At 41.9% G+C, this 26959-nt stretch overlaps 1 protein-coding gene across 1 annotated transcript in view; it reads right to left on the bottom strand.

Annotated features, from left to right (window-relative positions):
* Positions 1-26959, bottom strand: part of Abca13 (ATP binding cassette subfamily A member 13) — a 421036-nt gene that overhangs the window by 304025 nt on the left and 90052 nt on the right. Inside the window, 10 exon segments of the mRNA XM_051200607.1 lie at positions 8114-8235; positions 9041-9120; positions 9807-9970; positions 13789-13903; positions 21794-21907; positions 23733-23995; positions 23998-24074; positions 24077-24566; positions 24568-25188; positions 25190-25473. Of these exon segments, the coding sequence (XP_051056564.1) occupies positions 8114-8235; positions 9041-9120; positions 9807-9970; positions 13789-13903; positions 21794-21907; positions 23733-23995; positions 23998-24074; positions 24077-24566; positions 24568-25188; positions 25190-25473 (2330 nt within the window).

Here is a 26959-nt window from a genome sequence, read left to right as displayed (position 1 = left end):
GATGTTCTTTCTCTCTTTGCTTTCTGTTTGCTACATCTCTCACTCTTCACTGTCAACACGTAAGAAACTAGTATTTTTAAACCAAATTTTGCCTCCCTTCCTTCTACATTTAAAAAAAAATTTCCTTAAAAAAATTAAAGCACATAAACTCAGAAGGAGGCACTAAAGACAGACTTTATCTGTGTATACTCCATTGGTATTCCATGACACACTCAAGGGCTCAGGAGCCTCCTCACTGAGGCTCATCTTGCAGTTACTGCACTTGTAACAAACTTGCAAAGAAAATAAAACACAAGCAACTAGACACCCTGTTGCATGTTTGTAGCTACCATGGGTACTACTGCTGTGAAATGCCTGGGCTGAAACCCAGTGTGTGAACCCTAATGATAAGAGAGCATCAAGTAAGAAGTCTTCCAGTAAAAAAGGGCTCATTGGATGCTCCCATGCCCTGCCAAGTCATTAAGAGACAGTAAAGAATATCAGTCCGGGATCCCAAAAGATACTAAAAACAAGAGACAGAGACTCAGAGACACAGAGAAAGGACTTCATCTACCAACTAAGGAAAATCTGACTCCACGGGTGCTATGATCAGTTCCCCACCGCCCCCACCCCCTTCCCAGCCTGGTTCCAAATGACACACAGAGACACTGTATTAGATATAAAACTGTTATCCTGTTACTAGCATTTCTTATTAGCTAGCTCTGTCTTAAATATTAACCCATTTCTATTTTTAAGTATTTCCACATGGTTTTATCTTACCAGAGAGAGGGCTCAGCATTCTCTCTTGGTCCTACTTTTGAATCTCCCCCTACCTCTCCCAGACTCCTCCTTGTCCCCTAGTCCCGCCTATCTTTCTTTCCTATTGGCCAACAGTGCTTATTCATTAATCAGTATGAGAAACATATACAGAATGACATTTCCCATCATCTCCTCTTTTGTGTCTAAAATAAAAAGAAGGGTTTTAACCTTAACATAGAAAACATATAACAAAACAGTTATCAAATAAGAACCATAGTTAACAATGTTTAGTCCGTTAACATTTAGCAAGATTAAAGAAAATATTCTATCATCTATCCTATCTTCATGAATCTAAAATCTTATATGTAACTTATCTTTAACCCTAAGAAAAACTATAACCATAACTATCTGTCTTCAACTCCCTCAAAGACCACAGAAGAATAATATATAAGCTCTAGAAATGACAGAGATATCTTGCTACCTGAACAGTAACCTGAAGTTCTTCTGTAATGTTCTATCTTCAGCCTGTAGACCATAGTGTGTGAAAGACTCCTCAGCAAAGCAGGAAACTTTAAAATGTCCCCTGTGTTGGCAGTTTGTCAGTCACTTTTCTCTGTGTCCTGCAGACTGTCTAGCAGACTCATCCATGAAGAAGGAACCCTGTAGCAATGTCCATCTTGTATCAGCAGTCACTTTCCTGTGGGTCCTGCATGTCCAGTTTATACAGCATAAAGTAAAACAGTCAAGACAAGAACAGAGTCTTGCTCAAATGGCTAGTCTTGCCATATTGGAGGCAAACTCCATAACAAGTTTCTTTGATGTCCATCTTCCTTTCTGACACAGGTGTTGCCATGAGCAGTTATGTCTCACTGTTAAGAAAACCCTTAACCATTTTAAATGCCATATTCTGTAGGTCTTTGAAAGGTTTGAAAAATGCCTATCCATTTGAAATATATCTCTGTATATCTAGAAAATCTAACTCATCTAACTATTAGTTTGACTATTGTAGGTAACTATCTATAATCTGTACTAAATTATACATTACATTTTTAAATGAGCTATATAAACACAATACCTAAACACGAGGAGAAATATACATATCATAAATTGATCTTAAATTCATATCAACAAATGAAAATCCATTCCAAACAAAGTATTTATTTCTATACCATAATCCCCTTTTTACCTTTAAAAAGGGATTGGTTGTGATCATTAACCATTTATAACCAACCCCATTTAAATGAAAACAAACATTTATAGACACTATTTGGGAATTTGGACATCATTCTTTTCAAAATGCTTCCTGCTGCTAGGGGGCACTGTCATGGGAATCCTAAAATCCTGGCTGTAGTGGTCTGCAAGGCTGCCTTGTCCCAGCTATTTTAAATGTTGGATCATCTGGGATGCTGTTTCTGGGGGTCTTGCTTGATCAAAATATGTTAGTCTAGAAGGAATCCACAGCTTTTCATTTTCTATGGAAACAAAAATAGAAATCCTTTTCCCCAGTAACCTATCCTTAGACTTAAATTTTGAAGTCAAAGCATTTTTAAAATATATAAATTGGATTAATTTAGCAGCATTGATAATCAAGTGTATTGTAGCAATTATTTCTTTCTTAGCAATTGAGCAATTTAAAGACAACACCATAGCCTACAATATCCAAACTCTCTCTGTGTTTTCCATCTTTACATGGCTTTTTTTATTATTCTGTTTCTTATACTTCTACTTTTTTACTCATTGAAACATGGTTCCTCTGTGTAACTTTGGCTGCCCTGGAATTTACTCTGTATACCAGGTTCATTTTGAAATCATAGAAATCTGTTTGCCTCTGCCTCCTGAGTGCTGGAATTAAATGTGTGTGCCACCACCCCAGCTACTCTCTCCTGCTGCTCATTGAATTGTTAGCAGCACGAAGCCATGCAGTTTTTTTGCCGCTTATGCTGAGTCAGGAAACCTCCCTTAAAGGAGTTATGCAAATCTCTCTGTCTCTAGCAAAACAGAGCTCCACCAAGAAAAATGATGCTACCAAGAAGCCTTGTTTGTCTCTAGTCTTTTGTTTGTAAAATCCTTTTTTAAGCTTTTGTCAAGTTTTAAGTGAAAGTTCTCGGGTCCACAGGCGCCATTTTGTGAGTAGTTTCCCCCCATGGCCCCACAGCCACATCAGCCCCAAATAACACACAGAGATGCTGTGTTAGATACAACTCTGCTGGCCTGTTACTAGCATTTCTTATTGGCTAGCTCTGTCTTAAGTATTAACCCATTTCTATTAATCTAAGTATTTCCACTTGGTCTTATCTTACCAGAGAGAGGGCCCAGAATTATTCTCTCAGTCTTACATTTTGAACTTCCCCCTACCTCTTCCTGTCTCCTCCTAGTCTCCTAGTCCTGCCTATCTTGTTTTCTATTGTCCAACAGTGCTTTATTCATTAACCAGTATGAGAAACATATACAGAATGAAATCTCCCATCACAGGAGCTGAAGAGATGACTAACCAGATAAAACACTTGCTGGACAAACACGAAAAATAGAGTTTGGCTCTCCAGCATCTATATAAAGCATAGCATGGCAGCCTGTCTATAACCTCAGGACTGGGGAGCTAGAGAGAAGAGATCCCTTGAAGCTAGCCAGAGTAGCTGAATCAGCAAGCCATGCGTTCCAAAAGAGATGCTACCTCGATGTAGAAGGTATAGAATGATGCCAATACTACCCTCTGGTCTCCAGACACACATGAACTCACACACACGTGCACACACACACACACACACACACATGCATGCATGTACACAAGCAGTAAAAAGAAAGAAAGGGAGGAAGAAAGAGAGAGAAAAGAAGGAAGGAAGGAAGAAAGGAGAGAAGTAAGGAAGGAAAGAGGGAGGGAAGGGAGGGATGGATGGAATGAAGGAAGGACAGAAGGAAGGAAAGGCAATATTTGTTTTTAGAGAACCTGCTAGAACAATCTATGTAGTAGGCCAGAAGCTGAGACCCCCAAGGAGGAGGTGCTGCAGCAGCTAAAGTTAAAAAAAAAAAAACCCACACACACACCAAAGACTGCACACCATCTTGTTCAGGGGACCTTGGTAGTTTTTTTTTTCCTTAAATGAAATCTGATTGTTCAATATTATTCTCATTGAAAAAAATAGCAACAATTACCCAAAAGAAAAAAAAACACTATGCAGACAGGGACATTTACAGTGATGCCATCTTCTCGTGCAGCTCAGCAGAAGGGTATTACACAAAAGGTAGTGGAGCAGACACGTTTCCTTACACTGTTTCCAGATGTGCTCTGGCCATTCCCAGGGAAACCTGAGAGTGTGGTGTAGGTACTAACCTGGCTTTTGGTGCCACATTTGCTTGGTTCTGTAAATTGGCTCCAGGATAGAATTTTGCTGGAAACTGGAGCTCATCCAAACACATGCCCAAAGGAGCTGCTCCCAGCTCTGGGTGGCAGGGACCCAAGCTGGTCCTCCCAGACATTCTGAGAGCCTCTGTCCCCACGACTCTGCAGCGTGTCACTCAATCGTGCCAGCTCTTAGAACTTAGTCTTATTTCTTAGGATCTGTTCCAGGGTCAAACTGTTTATGTTGAAATTTTGGGCACCTCACTTACTAAATAAAAAAGATCCCACCAAGACCCCTATGACACGGCCTCAAGGGCAAGGGCTTACAGTAGGTCGGTTGACACTCCTTTGTGTGGTTTTCCAGTTTTGCTATTTATCTTCTGAAACTATTATTATGCCTGTTTTTCTTTTTGTAAAGGTGCCTGAATCAAGCAGCACAGGTAAGGAATATAAGAAATATAAAAGGATTATAAGGAAACACTGTTGCTCAGTTAGAAACATTCGCTCTTTCCATCCATCATGCAGCAGACAACTCTGGCTTTTCTCAACCCATACCTTGCACTCTCAGAAACAAAGATACTGTGTTTCTGGTACACAGTACTATGTTTGACTTGGAAATCTGCAGGAAGACCAAGGGCCTGGGGAGGTGTTTCCCCACTCTGGGTATATATACTCAGCCACATGATTTAAACCTGGTGATGATCCACATGAGAGACACCGTTTTCAGCGAGAGCTCCCACACCAGGACACATGGGTCAAGAGCAGGGCTGAGAGTGTGGTTCAGTGGCTGCCCAGCTAATAATTTTATGCACTGGGATGCAGATGAAATGGGAGCAGGGTGGGAGGAGCCCTGCTCAGTTTTTTTGTGAGCAGCAAGGACTTACTGATAGCAATAAGTCATGGTGGAACTATGAGAACAGTAACATTGATCTGAGGTTTGAATGCTGAACTGGCTGGTTTGTGTGTCAACTCCACACAAGCTTGAGTCATCAGAGAGGAAGGAGAGTCAGTTGAGGAAATGCTTCCATGAGATCCAGCTGTAAGGCATTTTCTCAATTAGTGGCCAATGGGGAAGGACTCAGCCTATGGTGGGTGGTGCATCCTTGGGCTGATGGGCCTGGGTTCTATAAGACAGCTGGTTGAGCAAGGCAGGGGAAGCAAGCCAGTAAGCAGCACTCACCCATAGCCTCTGTTTCTGTCCCTGCGTCCAGGTTCCTGCTTGAGTTCCTGTCCTGACTTCCTTCAACAGCAATGTGAAAGTGTAAACTAAATAAACCCTTTCCTCCCCAACTTGCTTTTTGGTCAGTGTTTCATTATAGCAATAGAAATGCTGATTAAGACAAATGCTAAGAAAGTAAAATCAGGTCAAACCGGGAAGACAGATCTTATATACTTTAGTGAACATAGCTCTGCTCTGGGGCTGGGACTGAGTTTATATCTACTGACATGATAAACAACCATATAGAAGAGAGGAGTGCGTGAGGCCAGGGAGAGCATGGGCTGTGTCCAGGACAGAATCCCGGGCCAAAGTCAGCGGTGAAAACAACATTTGGTGAATGCGATCCAAATTCTCACTGTATGACTTAGAAGATACTGGATTTCCATCTGAAGGTTCCAGTTTCCTTGCCTTCACAATAGTAATAAGAACACAGACTCAGTGCTTCCAAAGGTTGGTTAGGAGAGTTGCGAATGTGAGGCCCTGAGAAGCAGCAGACAGGAATGTGAGTGCTCGATAATGCTCCTTGGGGTATGCTTGCAATAATCTGTCAGAACGCACCTTTCACCAGAGTTTTTCAAGAAAATGAGAATATGGGTTGGTTAGAAAGATCAATTGACAAAGACTCTAATATTTAAGGCATCGGGAGTGGAGGGGGAGGAAAGAGCAGCTAAGCAATCCATTCTGTATTTTCACATTCCTGTAGAGAACCATCTCACAGTGGAAAAGCATCCCTGGGCTCCCTGCCCACTGGGGCAAACTCCTCCAGAGTTGTGCAGCATGGAATGGGTAGGAGGGGATCAAGCCCTAGGCAGAAGGTTGAGCTAGATGGGCTCCAGGATCTAGTGCATCTCAGGAGTCTGAGATGTTGTGTGTGGATGACATGATTCTGATGTTCAAGAAAGGGGGCAAGAAAGAAAGCAACTGCCAATAGGAACCCTGGCAAGGAAGGGAAAGCAGCCAGGCATCAACCCATGAGCCCGCCCTTTGGTTCACAGCTCCATCTCCATGTCCCTGCTAAGGCAGGCTTCCTGTGGTTGCCTGTCCCCATCGTTGTGTTACATGTATGACACAAGGCTATCCATGGTCTTCATGGACAATGTCAGCATCGTGTATTTAATGAGCTGTCCTCACAGTAGGTCGGCTCCTCAGAGCAATGCCTCTGAGATACAGCTTCTAAGAACCATGCTTGAAGCATGGGAAGATATTTGGTGGACAAAGAGAAGAGCAAGCAAAAGTTTATGAAACCTCCCAAGGGACCTAGCACTGAAAAATGTGCCTTGGAGGTCACCAGTAGCTGGGAATGAGTTCAAAGTGATGAATTTGTAAATTGACAAATGAAACTGTGGGAAAGAAACACGGGGGCAAATAAAATAAAATAGATGGGGCAACAAACAGAATGTGGCCATAAACCTGATACTCTAGAAGAAAACAGAGCCCAAAATGTCACCTGCTAAACAGCTGTGGTTACATGATGTCTTGGACATATGTGCACATTAAAGTGAATGGCCTCATGTGTTTGAACTGTGAGAATGCATTTGTTTAGTCCCCATCTAATTACCTATGGATCCATCTATTTCGGTTACCACAGTGGTTTATAGAGATGCAAAGAACTATACACAGATCTGGGTGGGGCAGGAGGGTGGGTAAAGCAAAAGCATGTGTATGGCAATTGGCACTGCATAATCTCACACACAGCCCCTCTCACCGTAGAACATCAGCGCCACCTGGTGGCTACTTGCTCTTAGGCAGGCAGCAAGACAGGAATCTATGCTCAAACCAACATGGAACTTGAGATATGGACCCTGAAAGACTACTGAAATGAGTCTATCAGTAACACTTATTATATAAGGCAGTCTTTGTCTGCTGTAAAAATATTCCAGCCACTGCTCCAGTTTCCTGTTAGATGCTCCACCCTGCAGTTTCAAGAGACAGCAGTTACTATTTCCACTAAATTTTGCCTAGTTGAGGAAATGTTAGCAATGCTCCACTCTCTGCTGAGCCCCTCCTTCTTCACCCCTGCATTTCTGTGGGCATGTTGTATCTAATGTAATATAATTGATACTTTTATGGAAAATGGTCACTGCCTTTATCGTGACAAGTAACTTCGAGATACTATAGCTTGCATTTTGGATCCCTAGTTTTTTCATCTCTCTCTTAATTTAGATTAATTGTTAATGAGTCTACTGACTAAGCTTGCATTCAGCCCCAATTGGTTGGAATTAATATGAAATTAAATTTGTATCTCTGAGCTTGCATGATTGTTGATTGAAGAGCTCACGCATAAGCTGGTTGGTTGACTCTTTGCAGAGGAAGGGAACCACGCCCCCCAGAAGTACTGAAAGGTCATCTCAGAAAACCATCAGCTAAAGATTCAGGTGGCATTTGTCTGTGCCTGGCACTGCTCATCTGTTATGAGTCATATCCATACCACATGACCAGAGTACACAGTTACTCTCCGCCATGGGAGATTATGTATCTCTAACTAGCTTTGTTTGGGGAGTTGAGATTTATGACACACATGGAACCATATGCAAACTTGATGGACTTCATGCGTTAGGGTTAGAAATCACTAAAATAAATGTTGCCAGAAACCTCATCCTCTCTGTCTCCCCAAATAAAGAGCATGGGACCAGGCTACGTCACAAGATGGTGACGTCCTCCAGTTCCTGCTTGTTCTTGTGTATCCCATCTGCTTTCAGCTACATCACTTGTGCAGACAACCATTCCCCCAGCTATGAAAAGGGAGGAGGAGGCAGAGAAAGGTGGTCAGGGTGCCTGCAGCTGAGAGGGTTTCTTCCTGATGAAAAGCAGCTCTGTACCTTTGAATGGGAAATGGTGGCTTCTAAGATGCTGTGGATGGTCTCGTCAGAGATGGGGAAGGAGGAGCGAAGGGCCTCAGTTAATTTGGTGATGTTTTTCATCAAATCCTTTATTTTGACATCTGAAGAACACACAAAAGGCAAAGAAAATTTATAATAAATTTTCAGATTTTGCTCAGGGTGTCCAGCTTATAGTAGATACTAATTAAAGTTTGACTCTTCTAGGGGGATCTGAGATCACTACTGGTTATGTGATATCTTGTAGTCAGTGGTTGACTCTGAGTCTGGCATGCTTTGAGACTTGCCTTAGAAAGAGCTTTCTGAATGAAGTGACCATATGCTACAGGGACCTAATCTTTCACCTTCTTAAATAAGAAAATCATCACCTAAGGATGTGTGAGAATTCTTCACACTTGTCATATTGATGCTGTGTGAGTTTTACGAGCTGTGTGGAAGGGACAGAGACTCATAGGATCAAGTGGTTTGTGGAAATACAAAAGGTCAGTGAGAAACCCAGACAACGCCAGATGTCTTTTTATTCCTTTGTCTGGCTATTGGGACCTTGGGATCTAGGGAATTTCTTCCTATGACTAGCCGTGTTCTAATCTGTTTAGTTGTTTTTGGCTCTAGATGACATATAGCACAACTCTGTGTGTGTGTGTGTGTGTGTGTGTGTTTTATATTAACATATTATAATTGAACATTAAATTTCATTTTACTTTCTTTAAATTGAAATATAATCACACCATTTCTCTTCCCAGCCCTCCCTCCTAAATCTCTTTTGTCCCCCAGCCCCTCTCAAATTCAAGTCCTCCTCCTTTTTAACTGCATACCACAACTTTCCTTTTTTTCTGTTTTATTTAAACAAAATGTTGGGCTGAAACATTAAATTTTATTTTTAATCAAGCAAGTTTTGAAACTACATACCCTCTGTAACTGTGAAATTGCTAAGGAACATCAAAACAGGAATCTTTGCCATCCATGTCTCCTTGAGACTTTTGATCAACCTAAAGTGACAGAAAATTAAACTTAGACAAGATAAAACAGCAGAAGCAAAGCTGAAGTGAAAAACCCTGCCTTGGATCCAGGAGCCAGGCTAGATAACGCAGGTTCCTTGTGATAAATGGACATACTCTGCTCTGATACCATCTTTGTGTGAATTTCATTAACACCAGGGTTCCAATATGTCTTCACTCAGGCCAGCCCAGCATATGAATCAGGGGGATGGCAATAAATGCATGATAAATGGGTTCTTATAGACATGGGAAATAGGTAGAATAGACTATAGTGAGCCTGAGAAATTAGTGTAACCACCAGCAGATGGCTGCTTCTCTGTGCCAACGTATCCTGAACAATGTAAAGCCCCTCACCCTCTCCTTGAGGCTCACACTTCTAGAACACACTGAGAAGTTTTAATCAGATATGAAGTAATTTGAAAACACTGACTGCTCCCCTTTTTATGTTTAATACTGTACTGTCATCTTGGATCATAACATCTGACCCAGTGTCTTGCTCGTTATAAAGTTCACCTGACAGCAGAAGTCACTGTTGTGTTTTAACATTCAGAAGTGTGTTTATGGAAAGTCCTGACTAGTAATGTGGTACCAACGTTATATGGAATCAGTAACTTAAGCACACACCTCACTGAGGACTGAGCGAGCATACTGGGGGCACACTCGCCTGTTACACAGACCTGTGCATGTGCTGTTGCACTGTTCCTACCAGGGGCTGGCATATGCAGCCCTGGCTAGAAGCATTTTCCAAGCTGCTTTTGAGGTCTTCCAAAGCACTGAACAGATTCCTGCTAAGACGTTCACAGTCCAGCTGATCCGGTGAGGACCATATCTTTCCAATTTCCTAAAAAACACAGTAGTGACAGAGATTACAGTGTTTATTCACACAAGCTTAAGGCTGGTTCTCAGGTAAATGCAGGCTTCCAGTTGCTTCCTGAAGTGTCGGGGAATGGGCTCATTTCCTCTGTGCATGCATAGTAGTAGAACAGGGCAACACTGAGAGGGACAGAAAGCAAGCCACACTCTGTTACCTGGAACTTAGGTTCCCAGAGCCCAGTTTCTGGCTCCTCTGGGTCATTCACAACTCAATAAGATAAATGAAGAAGTGTCAACATTAAAAAAAAAAAAGAGCACAGACCTGGAAACATGTAAACATGTATGAACAGCCAGCACGGAGAGCGGATATATGAGATCTATACTGTCAATCATGGAAATGAAAATAAAGAGAGGTTGTCTCCTCAAATCTCCTAAGCTGTCTATTGTTTAAAAGACAAGAAATGATTATATGAAGACATGGAGAAAAGGGACCCCTTGTATGCAAAGTAGCCCTGCCATTAAAAACGATAACATATGAGTTACTATATGATCCCCAAACACCACTCTTGAGTCTGCAACTAATGGAAAGGAAAGGTGTGAGACACGCCTGTATTCTCATGCTCACTGCTGTATAATTGACAATGAACAACACATGGAATTGTTGTTCAAGGCCCAATGAACTGATGAAAACAAAAAGTCCTACATGTACTATAAAATATTATTCAGCCGTGTAAAATAAAGAATCATGCCATCGCATAACATATATGAACCTAGAAGAAATGATAACTCCAGTAAGTTAACCACATGCTGTGCTTTCTCCTCTTCCTGAGAATGAGGCCCTCACCTAAACACTTCACAGATCTGATGCCTTCTTCCCCCATAGAGTCTCTGCTCACAGCATTCATAGCACGCTGAGACAAGAACATTGGATACAATGAGCATCCGCTCACATGCCAGCCCATTCTGTGGGCAGTGATGTCTTTTAAAACTTAATTTCATGTTTTACTGAATCCAAGACAGTTCCTTTCTGTTGCTAGGAACACTATGTCGACGAGAATAAGGAGTTGGCAGTCAGAACACTCTTCATCTGGATTGGTGAGTAGAGCCCCATTCTGGTACTAACCAAACTACACAATAGAATACTTAAACATCAAACAGTTAAATGTACCATCAAACTTTGCCTACCTCAGCAAGACACAGAGACACCCCATGACATCACCTGGAAATGATTTACATTTCTGAAGGACTCACACTAAATACCCTCAGACCACAGATCTTCTTGGTACTGATGTCAAAGCTGTCAACTTGATATTCCTACCATAAGAGAACCACAACTTTCCTTCCAGACTAATGTGGTTTGATCAAGCCAGACCGCCTGAAACATAGTACCAGGTGATCCTACATTCAAAACAGCTGGACAAAGCAGCCTTACAGACTACAGTCAGGATTTCTGCATCTTCTTAGAATCCCCCATGACAGCGCCCCTTACCAGCAGGAAGTAGTTTGGAAAGAACGATGCCCAAATTCCCAAATATTGTCTATAAATGTTTGTTTTCATTTAAATGGACTTGGTTATATAAAAATAAATAAATAAATAAATAAATAAATAAATAAATAAGAATAATCTCTGTAACCAAAAAAAAGGGGAGAGAGAGAGAGAGAGAGAGAGAGAGAGAGAGAGAGAGAGAGAGAGAACCACAACTGAGGAATTGTTTCCACCAGGCTGGCCCGAGGCCATGTCTCTGGAGCATTTTCTTCACTGCTAATTGACATAGATGGCTCAGCATATTAAGGGTGGTACCATCCTAGGTCAAGGCTGCATAAGAATGCTAGCTGAACACAAGCTGAAGCAGGGAAAGAAGCAAGTTCACCACATGATTTCTGTTTCAAGTTCTTGCCTTGGTTTCCTCTGATGATGGGCTATAACCTGTAAGCCAAACAGACCGTTTCCTCCCCTACATTGGTTTTGGTCATGCTGTTTATCACAACAACAGAAAAAGAAACTAAGACATGTTTTCCATCCTGACATGAGCAATTGCTTTTTCATCATCAAAGCAGGGGTTTCTGCTCTTCATCCAGCCAGAAGCACTAACACATACATGCTGATTTGAGCTACGAATGATGCATTGGAGTCAATTGTTCCAAAATCTGGACTGTTGTCCATTTTATTAGCATTCAAAAAAAGTGAGGTTTTGGGGGGTTTCCTATATTCAATGAAGCTGAATTTGCCTTATTTAAATAAAATGCTTATGGCCAGAAGTTTTTCCAGTTCTGGTCTTTCTGGATACTGGAATATCCATTATGAGGTACATTAAGGCTAGGAACTTACTCTAACTGTATTCTATGCACATAGTCTAAAGGCATCCCATAGGATATGTTAGTGTACCTGTACTTTGACTATGGCATGTAATGTGTGTATTTTTTATGTCATGTTGGTACCCAAAGTTTTAGATTTTGGAATATGTTGTCTTAGGAATTTTCAGACTATAGAGGGCACAAAATCAAACCAATCAAAATTCCAGTACTGAGAAGTATACATAAAGCCCCACCCCTAACCAATAAGCTATTTGAAACTGATACCTGCTGGGAAAAGAAAATCCGTTTTCTCCAATAAAATACCACTGAATAAAAATATATCAACAAGACCCAATGGTAGGACCTATGCCCAGGAATAGATGACCAACACAAAAAGGACTCTGGGTTTTAGGTTTTGTGACTTTTATATTGTATTGTTTTGTTTGGATATTTTTGTGTTATTGGGCTTTTCATTTGTTTAGATTTTCATTTTGAAAGGTGTGATGGTGATGTAAGAGAGAATAAGAACATGAAGTTGGTTGGGTAAAAAGGAGGGAAGGATCTGGAAGGAATTAGGGGAGGGAAAAGAATATGGTCAAAATATACTACATAAATAAATAATTTGCAGTGGGAGTAGGACGGAGTCAAGAGAAGATAAGGGGTGAATATGATAATGTATATTATATAAATGTCATAATTAAATTTATTGTTATGAATAATTAATATGTGCTAATAAAAAATAAAGAAATAAAAGTTATCTTTCTAAAACATAGATGATAGAAAACTGATAGACAATAAACTGTTGGATAAGTGAACGGTAGGTGGGTGGATGAACAGATGGACAGATGAACAGATGGATGGATGGATAGGCAGACAGATAATAGATGAGATGGATGAATAGATCAAGATATAGGAAAAAGAAAGAGAGAGAAAGGAAGGAAGGAAAGAAGAAAGAAAGAAGAGAAAAAGTGAGGGAGGGAGTGTAGGAAGGCAGGCAGACAGACAGAAAGATAGATAGGCAGATGATTGGATGGACAAACAATTGTTTAAGGGCACTTGCCAATTCCCCTGGTGTAAACTCCCCACTTCCTGCAGGCATGATGTTACTGAACACAGAGCTATAAAGCTATGCTCAGTAGCACATATATAGCCCAGAGTACCATTGTCATGCAGATGACATGAATGCAAATGATCTCAGGACAGCAGCAGTAGAATATCAAAAACTAGGAAGTTATGTGTCACATAACTTGTTGATTTTGCTCTTAGATATGTGTCTATAGTTTGAGTTTTAATGATGCAAATGATGAACCACCATTTGTAAAATCCCTAAGACTTTAACAAGCAACTCTCATAGCTGAGTACCAGCCAAGCTTTACATGCTACCAGTTCTGCACGGCTCATTCCCATTGTGACCACACAGCAGTCTCTGGTTCTCAGGACCAAGCTGTAACTATAGAGTAACCCTACTACCTTGTCTGAGCCAACACTGCTGCCTTGCCTGGACTAACTTTGATGAACACACAATGCTTTGAAACATCAAAGATGACAAACCTGGTAGTGGAGATGTGCCAAAGTGACTCCTTGCACAGCAGATAAGATCAGGTGCCTCATCCCATCTGCCTTACAACTCAGCACAGCACACAGAACGTCCTTAGTCAGGGACGGGCTTTCTGCCAGAAGAAACAGACTAAGTTAATAAACAGTTCTCTCTACCGGCCCAATCTCAGAAAATTGTTCTTCAAAGATTCAAAATGATCCAAATTCCTAAATATTTCTTAAATCATCATCATCACCATCACCAGGCAGATAAAGGTGAAACTGTACCTTTTAAAACATTTTGGTTTTTAATGTACATGAAGTAACTGCCCTCTTAATAGAATACACTGCCTTTCTTTACACTCATCCAGACACTGTAAAATAACTAAATCAAGATCATTGGGTGTGGCCCTTCAAATGGGAATTGCCCTATAAAGTCAATGTTGGAATGCTTAGCCCCCACTCAGTGTAACTGTTTGGGAAGGGTTAGAAGATGTGGCCCCTTTGGGGAAGGTGAGTCACTGGGGCTTGACTTTAAGGCTCAAAAGTCTATAGAGCTCCCAGTTAGCTTTCCCCGCTTTGTAGTTGTGTCTTAAGATGTGAGTGCTCAGCTACTACTCCAATGCCATTCCTGCCTGCTGTCATGTGACCTGCCGTGATGATCATGAACTTTAGCCCTCTGAAAATGTAAGCCCCAAATATCCTTTCTTCTTTCTATAAGTCACCTTGGCCATGGTGTCTTATCACAGCAATAGAAAAGCAACTAAGACATCACTAGCTATTACCTTGGGTATTTATTGTTTCTTGGTCCAGAGATCTCTCACATAGCTGTTCTGAAACACCCAGCTGACTGTCGTAGCCTTCTGGAATATACATAGTTTCACCCTTGGGCTGTAGAATATTATAAGTGGTTCCTAGTATCCAACTGCATCTCTGTCCCTGACAGACATCCTGACTCTGTAACCTCTGGTCCCTATCATTCTACTGCCCATTTCACTAAGTCAACATTTAGCTTCCACATACATGAGTGTGTTTAGCTTTCAATGCCTGGCTTCTTCATTTAACAGAATGTCTAGCAGTTTCATCCATGACGGAAACCCATTATTTTTTATGATAATATTTTTTATTTAACTTTGAAACAAGTTTCATTTACATGTCAATCCCAGTTCCCTCACCCTCCCTTCTTCTCCTGTCCCCCAACTCCCATCCCATCCCCTTTCTGCTACCCAGGGACAGTGAGGGCTTCCTTCCATGGGGGATCTTCAAAGTCTGTGATATCATTTGGAGCAGGGCCTAGGCTCTCCCCCATGTGTCTAGGCTGAGACAGTATCCCTCTATATGGAATGGGCTCCCAAGTCCATTCGTATACTAGGGATAAATACTGATCCACTACCAGAGGCCCCATGGACTGCCCAGTCCTCCTAACACCCACGTTCAGGGTGTCTAGGTCAGTCCTATGCTGGTTTCACAGCTATCAGACTGGGGTTCATGAGCTTGCGCTTGCTCTTGTTCAGGTCAGCTGTTTCTGTGGGTTTCTCCAGCCTGGTCTTGACCCCTTTGCTCATTGCTCCTACCTCTCTGTAACTGGATTCCAGGAGTTTGGCTCAGTGTTTAGCTGTGGGTGTCTGCATATGCTTCCATCAGCTATTGGATGAAGGCTCTAGGATGGCACCCATTCTTTTAAGGGCTAAATTCTATACCATTATATATAAATACTAAATCCTCTTTATGCATTAATGCTATGCTTTTTAAGTCTAAAATATAAATAAAGACTTGTCTGAACTAAATTAATTGAATAAGAATCAATTTGCCACCCCTGCCTCTCCAACGCTTTCTCTTTTCCTATGTCCCTGTAAGTGGAATTCTTATTCACTGAGCTGACTTCTCACAAGCTCTCTGGGAAGGATAGCCGTTCACTCTGGTTTGCATAGATTTCTAGCCCATTATACTAGCATGGTTATAATCGCTTCACTCTCTTATTCTTAGAATGCTCTTGTTGGTCCAGTTTCATAGAAAGGCCTTGTCTTGAAAAAATAACCAACCAAACCAGAAGTACCCCATCATAAGTCAATCATACTCTGGTGCTCAATCATACACTGAGAATATTTGGGCAACACAAATTCATCTTAAAGGGGTTACAAAAGTGAACACAAAGTTGAGTGAGTAGGAAATTGGGGTGGATTTTAGAAGAGTTGGAAACTCTCAAATAGCTAATAAATGGTTGTGTAGCTTGGAGAGTCTCTGAGGCCACTGGACCAGGATTTATCCCTAGTGTTTTAACTGATGGTTTGAAGCCCATTCTTTTTAGATGTAAACCTTGTTCAGCCTAGATATGAAGCTGACTTAAAGAGATGTGCCAGACTTCATTGACTCTGCATGAGAAGCTTCACCCTCTCTGAGTAGGGGATGGGGTTGGGGTAGAGGGGAGGGAGTGGGAACTGGGATAGGTATGTAAAATGAGAAAAGAGTTTTTTAAATAAAAAACTATTTTTAAAAAAAGAATGCTCTTGGAGTATAAATTATATTTGTCAGCTTCCCCATCCTCCACACCTCTCCTGTCAGATCTGGAAACATCCTTGGTGTTCACTTGACTCATTCTTCATGCCTCCATTCTACTTCCTAAAACTCTAGATACTGGGTCTCTGTCCAGCACCCTATCTAATCACACCCTTAAGGTTAGGAGACTCCTGGCAGGTACTGGCCATATCCTCCCTACCCATGACATCTCTCATCTGCCTTGAGATCAAAAAGAGCTGGTCATTTACAGAAATCTGGAAAGTTCCATGCTGTACCCCAGGTTCTTCTCTAGCTACTGGCCACGTCAACCTCCTGATCACTCATAATTTGTATGCCTTGTGCCCTAATCCCCACACTGTGCCTGCTGCTGTGGACTTCTGCCTCCTCTCTAAATAGACCTCTCAGAACTCAACCTCAACCAGCCCAGCCATAGCCTTCCCTTCCCATCTTTTCCCATCATATTCCTTCCCCTCACCTCTCCTCCCCTCCCCTCCATTCTCTTTCTTTCTCCTCTCCTCTTCTCCCCCTCCCTTCTGTTCCCTTCTCTGCCTGTCTAGGACCCTCTGAGCTCAGCTCACTGCACACACTCCCAGTGTCGGAGTATCACCTCCGCTTTCAGATAATCTTGTCATTTAGAACATAGCTAAGTACCTTCTAGGTGCTGAGTCACTATAGAAAACAAAGTATATTTTTATGAGTAACTAAACTTGTTAATACTTAAAGTAGCAAAAGTCCATAAAATAAATAATAATGATAGATAGATAGATAGATAGATAGATAGATAGATAGATAGATAGATGATACAGACAGACAGGCTAGTCTTAGTCTTGGCAGTATACCAAGAGAAAAAATCCAAATTGAAGAGGTGCCACTCTATCCCAGCAAGGTGGAATACCCTGTAATCCCAGCATTTAGGATGCTGAGGCAGGAAGATCACAAATTTACCACCATCCTAATGACATAAGGAGACATTGTCTCCCCATCAAAGAAAGAAAATAAAAAGAGGGAGGGGAAGGAAAGGGCGATCTTGCCCTGTATTTCTTCAAAGTTAGATCACAATAGTGCTCTTATGAGGAGGGGTGCCAGGCTTCTTGTCATTTGGCCTCTCTCTGCCCCCCATTGGACATCAGACCGTCAAAGCATCACCACAAGAATATCTAACAGTCTTGACACTAGGAACAACTCAGCTTGCACCTGAACCCTATTCCCTCCAGGGTACCCTCTTCCTCTACCTCACTTTGCTTTTTCAGAGCCTCTCTCCTGAGCTTGACTTCTTCTGACCTTGTAGACACATTAGATATCTGCTTGTCTTTCCAGGTCTGCCACCTTCCTATAGATCTTCACATTGTTCCCCAAGCCCTATAATCTCTACCCATCTCCTTAGCTGGAGAGGTACATGTGCATGTGCGAGGGTGTGTGTGTGTGTGTGTGTGTGTGTGTGTGTGTGTGTGTGTGTGTGTGTGATGTATGTTGGTGCATATGGAAGGCAGGTGGTGTCTTTTTCAGTGCCTTCTCCATGTTTTCCCCCCTCTGAGACAATGGCTTTCACTGAATGTAGAGCTAACTGAGTAGAGCTATTCCCAGCAAGCTCTGGAGATCTACCTGTGGCTGCCCCCTCCCCAACTCTAGGACTACAAGCACCCTCCACCACAACCACTTTTTACTTAAGTGCTGGAGATCTGAACATAGGTCCTCATGCTTACACAGCAAGCACTACCCACTCGGCCTTCTCTCCATCCCTGGCCTTGAGCTCTCCTTCCCAAGCATGACTCATGCTCTCTCTTCCTCAGCTCACTAATTTGTGATATGAGAACATTAAAGTGGATGCCGGGCGACAATTTTTTCCTCTTCCCTGAACTTAGCACCAGCCTCTGACATGATCACTGCTGTCATATTTAACACCAGAAGGAATGGAAAAGTGATGCTGAAGTTAACTCAGTGTCAACAAAGACATTAACAACTCCAGCAGCTGGGCTCCTCTGTGATGGAAGATCTCGCTGCCTGGTCCAGGTCCACTGCACCTCTGATTTTCCTCACTGAGAACTCCTGGTTCCACCCAGCCTCCTACTCACAGAACAGGGTCTGCTCTAATGAGGAAAGTGAGGCAGCGCTTTCAACAACAGCCACTCCTGAGTGAAATATAAAAACTAAAAATTGATTTTCTAATATCACTTGATGTGCTATATTAGTTTAGAATCTGTGATACAGATACATGGAAATCCAGGTACCAATAAGGGTTTCCATTCATTGAAAATTCATTACTTTACCCAACTGTGAAATGTCAAAATAATTGCACCTTCAAACATGGCTGAATTTTATACACCAGAAAAAAGCACAGAAAGAGATATAATTGAATGTCCCCAAGCATGCTTCCGCATGGGGAGATTTTATTGAGCAGCATGTTGTGTGCTTCCACATGTAATATTTGGTGTTTGGCAATACAGCAAATACCATGTTTATAGGCATCTCCAGAATGAAATAAAAATGTAGGTCTATAGATAGAGATATAGAGCCATAGAGCTCCCCTGTGCAACAGTTTTCAGGCCTTGATTGCATCATCTGCATTCACTTTGGCCCCTGTTCCTCACTTTTTTATGTTTCAATCCAAAAGGTTCAATCCTGTGTTCAAAAAAAAAAAAAACAAAAAAAAACAACAACAACAACAAAAAAAAAAAAACACTCCTATTACAAGGAGGGCAGTGAGTAGACCAGAGCTCATCTGACCCATCTCTCCTGAGAGCCAGCTCTCGGTAGCCTGGGGGCTGCCTTTCCCAGCATTGGGCAAGGAGACACACCCTCAGCTTGCCCTACAACCAGGGATGAAAAACCAGTAGTGTGCACCACATGCATGTCCCCAGCAAGGCCCCAAGGAGATCACATGTGTTTACACTCTTCTCTCATTTAGTCCTCTCAGCTACCCTTTGAAATAGATGTTAGTTTACCCTCTTTGAGGCTCAAAGAGATCCTGTGTCTGTTAGCTAGTATGAAGCCCTGAACTCAACCAATTTGATCTCAGGCTCTCTCTCTCTCTCTCCTCCCAGTAGACCAGTTGCCATGGTGTCACTGAGCAAAGCCAAGTTTAGTTCTGTACCTGCAGACACTCTGGCCAATAATGCCTTGTGGCACATGGAACTATATTACCATTACTTATGAGTGAAATAGCCTGACCCCAGTGTGCCCATCCCACAGCCAGCACTCACTCAACAATCCACTCAGTCCTTTTAGAAACATTAGTTGATGTCTTTTGTGCCTATGTCAGGGTTCTTCTAGACACCGAGCAACACATCAGTTAACGTATAGATGCATCCTGATGAGAGATGTCATTCTGTAAATATGTTTCTCATACTGGTTAATGAATAAAGCACTGTTGGCCAACAGGAAAGCAAGATGGGTGTGACTAGGGGGCAAGGAGGAAAGAGGAAGTAGTAAGGAGGAGTCAAGATGGAGAGTCTGGAGAGAGCAGGATGCCAGCCGGCTCTCTGTAAAGATGAGACCACATGGAAATACATAGATTAACAGAAATGGGTTAATACTTAAGACAGAGCTAGCCGATAAGAAACTAGTAACTGGCCAACAGCATTATAACAAATACAGAGTCTCGGTGTGTTATTTGGGGCTGGCGTGGCAGCGGGACAAGACAAGCGGTGGGCAGAAAAACCTACTCCTAACACATCCTTTCAACCTTCAGGTTTCAGCTGGCATGCCTCTACTTGGGGTTTATTCCCCCATGGTCTTCTCTCTTCTGTCCTTCATTCTCACCTTCAGTATCCTCCTCCAGCTAACATCACTGATCAATTAGTGATCAAAAGTCACATTAGAAAGCTAGTTCCTCAGTGAGTGGAGAGGGAGCTAGGAGAAAGAGAAGGGGAGGAGAGGAAAGCACGTGGGACTAGGAAGACTGAGTCAGGGGAAGAATAGATGAGAGAAAGAGAGAGGGGAGAAGGGATAGAGAGAGAGAGAGAGAGAGAGAGAGAGAGAGAGAGAGAGGTACATAAAAGGGGGAGCCATTATAGGTTTCCAGAGAAAACTGACTCTAGAGAAATGTCCACAGACCTACAAGACTGACCCCAACTAACGATTTGAGCAACCGTGGAAAGGCTACCTTAAGTGCCCTTTCCTGATAATGAGAATGATGACTAACTTAACCAGCATCACAGAGCCCTCATCTAGTAGCTGATGGAAACAGAAGCAGACACCCACAGCTAAACACTGAGCTGAACTGGAATCCAGATGCAGAGAGGGAGGACAAGACCAGGCTACAGAAATCCACAGAGACAGCTGACCTGAACAAGGAGGAGTTAATGGGCCCCCAGACTGATAGCTGGGAATCCAACATGGCACTGACTCAGACCCCCTGAATATGGGTCTCAGCCAGAAGGACTGAGCAGTCTAAGGGAGCTCTGACAGTGGAACCAGGATGTATCCCTGGTGCACAAAAGAACTTGGGGAGCACATTCCCCATGGAGGGATACTCCCTTAACCTAGAGGCAGGAGGGAGGGCCTAGTCCCTACTCAGAATGACTTGACAAATTTAGATGGCCCCTCCAGGAAGGCATCACCCTACATGTAGAGTGGGGGGTGGGGGTGGGGGAATGGGATGGGAGAGTGGTCAGGGGACATGGGAGGGTGGAAGAGAGGGAGAGACGGAGAGGGAACTGGGATCAATATGTAAAATAAGAAAAATAAATTTAAAAAAATAACAGAAAAAAAAGAAGGCTAGTTCCTGCCTGAGTCTCATTTCCCCCTTCCTACCATTTGCAGACACACGCTATTCCACATACCTCAATCCCAGCCACAGCCACCACATAGGCCAATGGGCCTACTCTGAGGCTAGTGACCCCTCCTCTCTGATGGTAGACTTTTGTGTGTATTCTTATTCCCCCTTCTTGGGCAAGCTTGATTCCTCTTAGGGATGTCCTCCCCAACCCCACAGCCTGTTCACTTACACCAAATAAGAGTCCAGAGTGTACAGATGACCCTTCCAGTGTTGCTTAAGCTAAGTATTACCACACAGAGCAAATGTTTAGGAGGACTCACGGACAGCAACACCCCACACAAACAGATTGCACACTTAGGAATTTCATGGAAGGCAACATGAGTGTCTGAGCGCTCCTGGCTTCTATTCAGGCATTCACTTATTCAATGAAAGAATACCCAACCTGCATTGCAGGTTCTGTTTACACAACCCTCACAACCAGGGAAAGCACATTCACAACAGAACACATGGGCTGAGCACCATTTATAAAACTGTAATCCCAGCATTTGGGAAGCAGAGGACCAAAGAGTGCAAGTTTGGCTGGGGGAAGGGAACTATCCAGCTTGGCTACAGCAGGGGCCACTGAGGTGAGGAAGGGTGAGCCAGACCACCCTGGGCCTAATAGCTTAGGCTGGGAAACCCATGCTTTGTTTTAAAAGAAAGTCAGAGACAATCTATGCATCTTGCCGACAGCCAAGCTGTGATAACTGGGCCGGGGCAATTATGAGTGCTTCTTACATAAGCAGCCCACCTGCAAAGATGATGAGTACATGCAGCGCCATCATCTCCACTCTGTGCAGCATCTCCACAGCTTCCGAGGGCTTCTCCAGCTGCCGGAAAACTTGACACATCTCCAAAACACTTAGGAAAAGCAGATTATGGTGTTAATGGCTGCCAGGCAGGTTAAGTCACATGTGAGAACTGTCTCCTCACTCTACCCTGTTTATTTAGCACAAACAAAAGAAAAGTGCAGGCCACTAGCCTGGACCTCCCGAAAACTTTCTGCTTCCTACTGCAGTTTGATCGTTGCTGCTTATAAACTTGATGTCTGCTTTCTCTTCTTGCTCCAGTTCTCTTGAGATACAAGAGTTGGGCATTGGAGGGGTTATAACATGATGACAACCATTGAAAGGATAAAGCCTGCTCTTAGTAACAGCGTACATAGCAGATTAAGTTGGTGGTGGTAGCGTTAAGTGAAATAAGTCAGGGACAAAACGACAAATATCATATCATCACTCATATGGAATCTAAAGCAGCTGATTTCATGGAAGTTGAGGGTAGAATGGTGGCTTCTAGTGGCTGGGGTGATGATTAGGGAGAAGAACAAGTCCCAGGAGCAAACAGTGTTGTGTTCTATGGCATAATGAGATGGATACAGTTAACAGTTACACCCTGTAAACCTCAAAACAGCTAGTAAAACTATGTTTCAATATTTGGAGGCTAGGCCTTGATTGTTTATATATAATACATGCATCAAAGCATTACTTTGCTCCCCATAAGCATAAAATTAAAATAGTCATTTTTTTAAACATATTTATTGCATTAGATGGGTGTTGAGGTGCACGCCTACATTTTCAGCACTGAGCAGGCTGTCTCTCTAGATCATGGCTAGCCTGAGCTGCATAGCAAGAGTCTATATAAGGGGAGAGGGAAGGAGAGAGAGAGGGAAGGAGGGAGAGAGGAAAAAAGGAAGATATATAGATATATGGTGGAAATTTCATCTGTAGAGACCTGAAAATCTCAAGTGAAAGCTGAGATTAGAGAAGAGAGGTGGACAGGCTTGCAAAAGCAAATCTCAAGCAGAATAAGAACACTACCCTTGAGCACTATAGTTTAAGGGCCAAAGACAACAAGGAGATAAAACAGGAGGCTTTGGAAGCCAGCATTTAAATTTTGAAATAATGAGACATCTGTTCCACCAAACAAGGACATCCTTCCCAGTTCTGTGGCAACAGAACTGACAGGGAGTAGGTCAGCCCGTCTGGTGGGGAATGAGAAAGTGTTTGCACAACATCCCTAAGGTGTCACATGGGGCCAAGAGAAAAGTGAATAGGCAAGGACCACAGGATAGCGAGCCTTGCCACATTCACGAACCACAGCTGAGGCAGGGAAAGCACCCTGGGGTTCTGTCCACCAAAAGCAAAACTCCTCCAGCCCAAGACAGCAGGCTAATGCCAGACATGGATTTAGCAACACTGGAGCGTTTAAGAACAAGTTTGAAGTTTCCATCAGGTTTTGGTAGCACATACGTGTAATCCTAGCACTTTGGAGGCTGCGGCAGGATTGTTGAGTTCAATGCCAGTCTTTTAACCTAGCATTTTGGAATAGGAGGGCTTAGAGGCAAACTTTATTCAGAGTTGAGTTTCTGGAGGGCAGGAGTCCTTAGCTCCTTGTTTTTATGCCATGGTTAGTTACAGCTGCAAGCACAATCTCGTAACTGAAGTGGACAGAGTATAAGGCTTTTACTTTTGGAAATTTTCAAAAATTAATCCAAATCATACTTGGATGCCAAATAATGAGGCAAATTGTGAAAATAGTTAGCTTGAACCATTCTGTATGAATGGATGCTGGCTTTAGAGAGTGATGGACGCTGACATTGAGAAAAGTCTGTTTACTCTGGTTTGATGTGAGTCCTTCGAGATTTCTACAGTAAGGGATAAATTAAGCAAAATAGGAATTAGAATACCTTTGATCAGCTTGTGGGACTCTCTGCCAGTGTCTAATGGATACAAATAATGCCTTCAGAAATTTCTGGAAGTATGACATTGGTTCAGAGCCCCCCTTTGTTGATGTAACATTCTGACCAGTGGCTGAAATAGGAAAGCTGTTGCTATCTGGGTGAAGCAAAGTTCTTGTGAAATGTATCCACTGAGCATTGTTTGGAGGCAGCCCTTCAGTCCAGGGGACCAGTCTGCTGAGAACAATCAGGACTGTCTTTGCAAGCTGATATAGTGAGTGGTGTTCTGAAGCAATGACAAATTGGAAAATAACTCTTGGTTTAAATCATCTCCATAGTCACTGTTACTCCCAACGATTCTATGGTTTTTAAAAGGTCATTTGGGTGTTGGGCAAATGCCAACAGGAGATTAAAAATATCCCAGTTATCTTCGTTTAAGCCATTCCAAAGAGCTTGTAAGGTGAGATCAATCACCATTTTCAAGAAAGTCTCTCTTTCTGTGATGTTATCTGTTAACATTCCATCCAAAAATTGGATTACTTCATGACTACCCTCGTGACTTAGGGCCTGAGGACGACTGGTAGAAGAAAGCTTATAAAACTTTAAGAAGTCCAGTTGGTCAGTGATGTTACTAATAGGAACTAAGCAATCTAGAATCTCTCCCCATAAGTTAGCAGCATCTGTAGAAAAATTTTGAGTTCTGTTTTTAATCACCACCACAAGATGCTCCAAATCTCTCAAACCAATTTTTGTAGAAATTAAATTTTCAGTCATTTCTTCCAAAATCTCAGAAAAGTCTTTGGATTGGTTGATGTATGAAAGTATATTAGATGACATGTTAAAAAATACCATAGTCCTGTGATATATTAGGTGTGACTCCAGTCATCCAGAAGGCCAGGTCAAGAAATGGCACCAACAAATCCTTTGTCTTTTCAAAAATGAAAGATTCTACGTTTTTCAAAGCAATTATTTGCTTCACATTGGGTTGAAAACTTTGTAGCATGATGGAATACAATGTGTCAAAGAATTTCCCAGAGTCCTTTGTACTAGAGATGGAGAGAGCTCCCAACATCATAGCCATCTTTCTTGAAACTTTTTTGGCTAGATTGAGAAGTCTCACCATGGAATCCACTGAAGAGGCAACACTACCAAGTTCAGCAGTGTTATTCACCAGCATGGTCAGAGCTCTAGATATTTCTAAGGCAGGCTCCAGGACATGACTTTCTGCACCAACTCGGGAAATGGCACCAAATAACCTCATAGTTGGTTCTGGTGTGTCTTTGTTTCTTAGAGGGAAATGAACGATTTACAACAGAAACAAGTCATTTAGCTTCGCAACTACAGTGTGTTGGAGCACAGGAAAGGAAGAGTGGCAGGCCTGAGTAGGTGAGTGTAAGAGAATATCCCTGATATTAGCCGTTTCTGCAGAACTTTCTCTTACGAGGTGGTGAACAGACCTAAGATTTTTGGTTGAATTTGGAGAGGTCCTCAGAATTATTGACCTGGGAGAGAAACTGAGTCACTACGGTAAAGAAATCCAAGTGGTCTTCAGTGTCAGTGTTCATCCTGGGCTCCCTTGGATGGGTGTGAGATAAACCTTTCAGGACTCCAGAGAGTTCTCTGTTGTCTAATGAAAATGAGTTCTTAATCAGATAATAAACAGTCCAGACACTTGAGAAAATATTCATCAATGAGTCCTCATTCATCCAGGTAAGGAATGGATCCTGTTTCAGAATTTTAAGAATTTTATCTCTGATCAACATGTAAAGTAATAAATTAAATTAAAAAAAAATGCTTTGACTCCAAAATCTAAGTTCAAGGACAAGTTACTGGGGAAAAGGATTTCTATTTTTGTTTCCACAGAAAATGAAAAGATGTGGATTCCTTCCAGACTAATGTGGTTTGATCATGCCAGAACGCGTGAAATAGAGTATGAGGTGATCCTACATTCAAAACAGCTGGACAAAGCAGCCTTACAGACTACAGCCAGGATTTCTGAATCTTCTTCGAATCCCCCATGACAGCGCCCCTTACCAGCAGGAAGTAGTTTGGAAAGAACAACGCCCAAATTCCCAAATATTGTGTATAAATGTTTGTTTTCATTTCATTGGACTTTGTTATATAAAATAAATTTTTAAAAAATTAAAAAAAAAGAAAAGAAAAAAAATTTTATCTCTGGGAACAAAACTGAAAAAATACATGTACTTTTAATTTCATGTTTCACAAATTAGTAATGGGAAGATTAAAACATGGTGACATCAGGACCTTGTTTGTTTTACAATAGTATCGTAGAATGGTGATATCGAGGGAGATTCTAAAGTAACTCCAGACGAATCCTGACACCTTGCCATGAAATAACGAAGGCAGTGCAGGAATGTCATAAATGAAGAAATGGCAATCCTTTGCATGCAACAGTCTCAAAAGCCTCACTTTTTGCTCTTAGAAATGAGATCTAGAAAGACCATAGAGTGGGTCTCATTTTTACTTCTATAATAAGATTATTAAGTTTTATAAGTAAGCAAAATACAGGTAAATTGGCTACATTAAATTTTATAATGCTCTTCAACAATAAAAACTACAACCACAAACAAAGAGGAGGAACCAAGTAGATAATTGAAGTATACACACACACACACACACACACACACACACACACAATTTAAGTGATAAACAACTAGTACAGAGAATATAAAAAACTATCAAACACAAATTAAGAGGACCCACAAAACCTAAAGAAAACTTAAACAAGAAAAAGAAGGCCATTCTCAAAGAACAAAAATCTTAGTGGACCAAGCAATACATTCTGGGGTTCTCAACTTTAAGAAAATGACATTTAAAACTATAATGAGATTCTGTCATAGTCTTACTAGGTTCCCAGTTCACATGAACAGTACCAGGCATGACAAGGCTGTAGAGCCACAGGGAGCCTCACATTCTGATCAAAGTGAAAATTAAGCTAACCCCCCCAAAAAATTTTAAAATTGATGTTGTGTATATGCTATGTTCTATACAATACAAAAGAGTTTCATTTGTCAGTAATTGCCATCCATGCTCATGTCACCAATCCCAGATGAACAGCAGGTCACAAACACACTAAAGGTATAAAAGGAAGGGGACTTGGGAGAAAGAAGGGGTTTATTGGGGGAGTGGGGAATAACAGGAAGGTGAGAAATAGCAGTCTCCCTAGAAAATTATTCTTGATAAGCAGTTATCATCTGAAAAAGTGGAAAGTGTAT

The sequence above is a fragment of the Phodopus roborovskii genome, unplaced genomic scaffold, assembly GCF_943737965.1.
Source record: "Phodopus roborovskii unplaced genomic scaffold, PHOROB, whole genome shotgun sequence".
Taxonomy (NCBI): Eukaryota; Metazoa; Chordata; class Mammalia; order Rodentia; family Cricetidae; genus Phodopus; species Phodopus roborovskii.
This window is presented reverse-complemented; position numbering and strand designations above follow the sequence as displayed.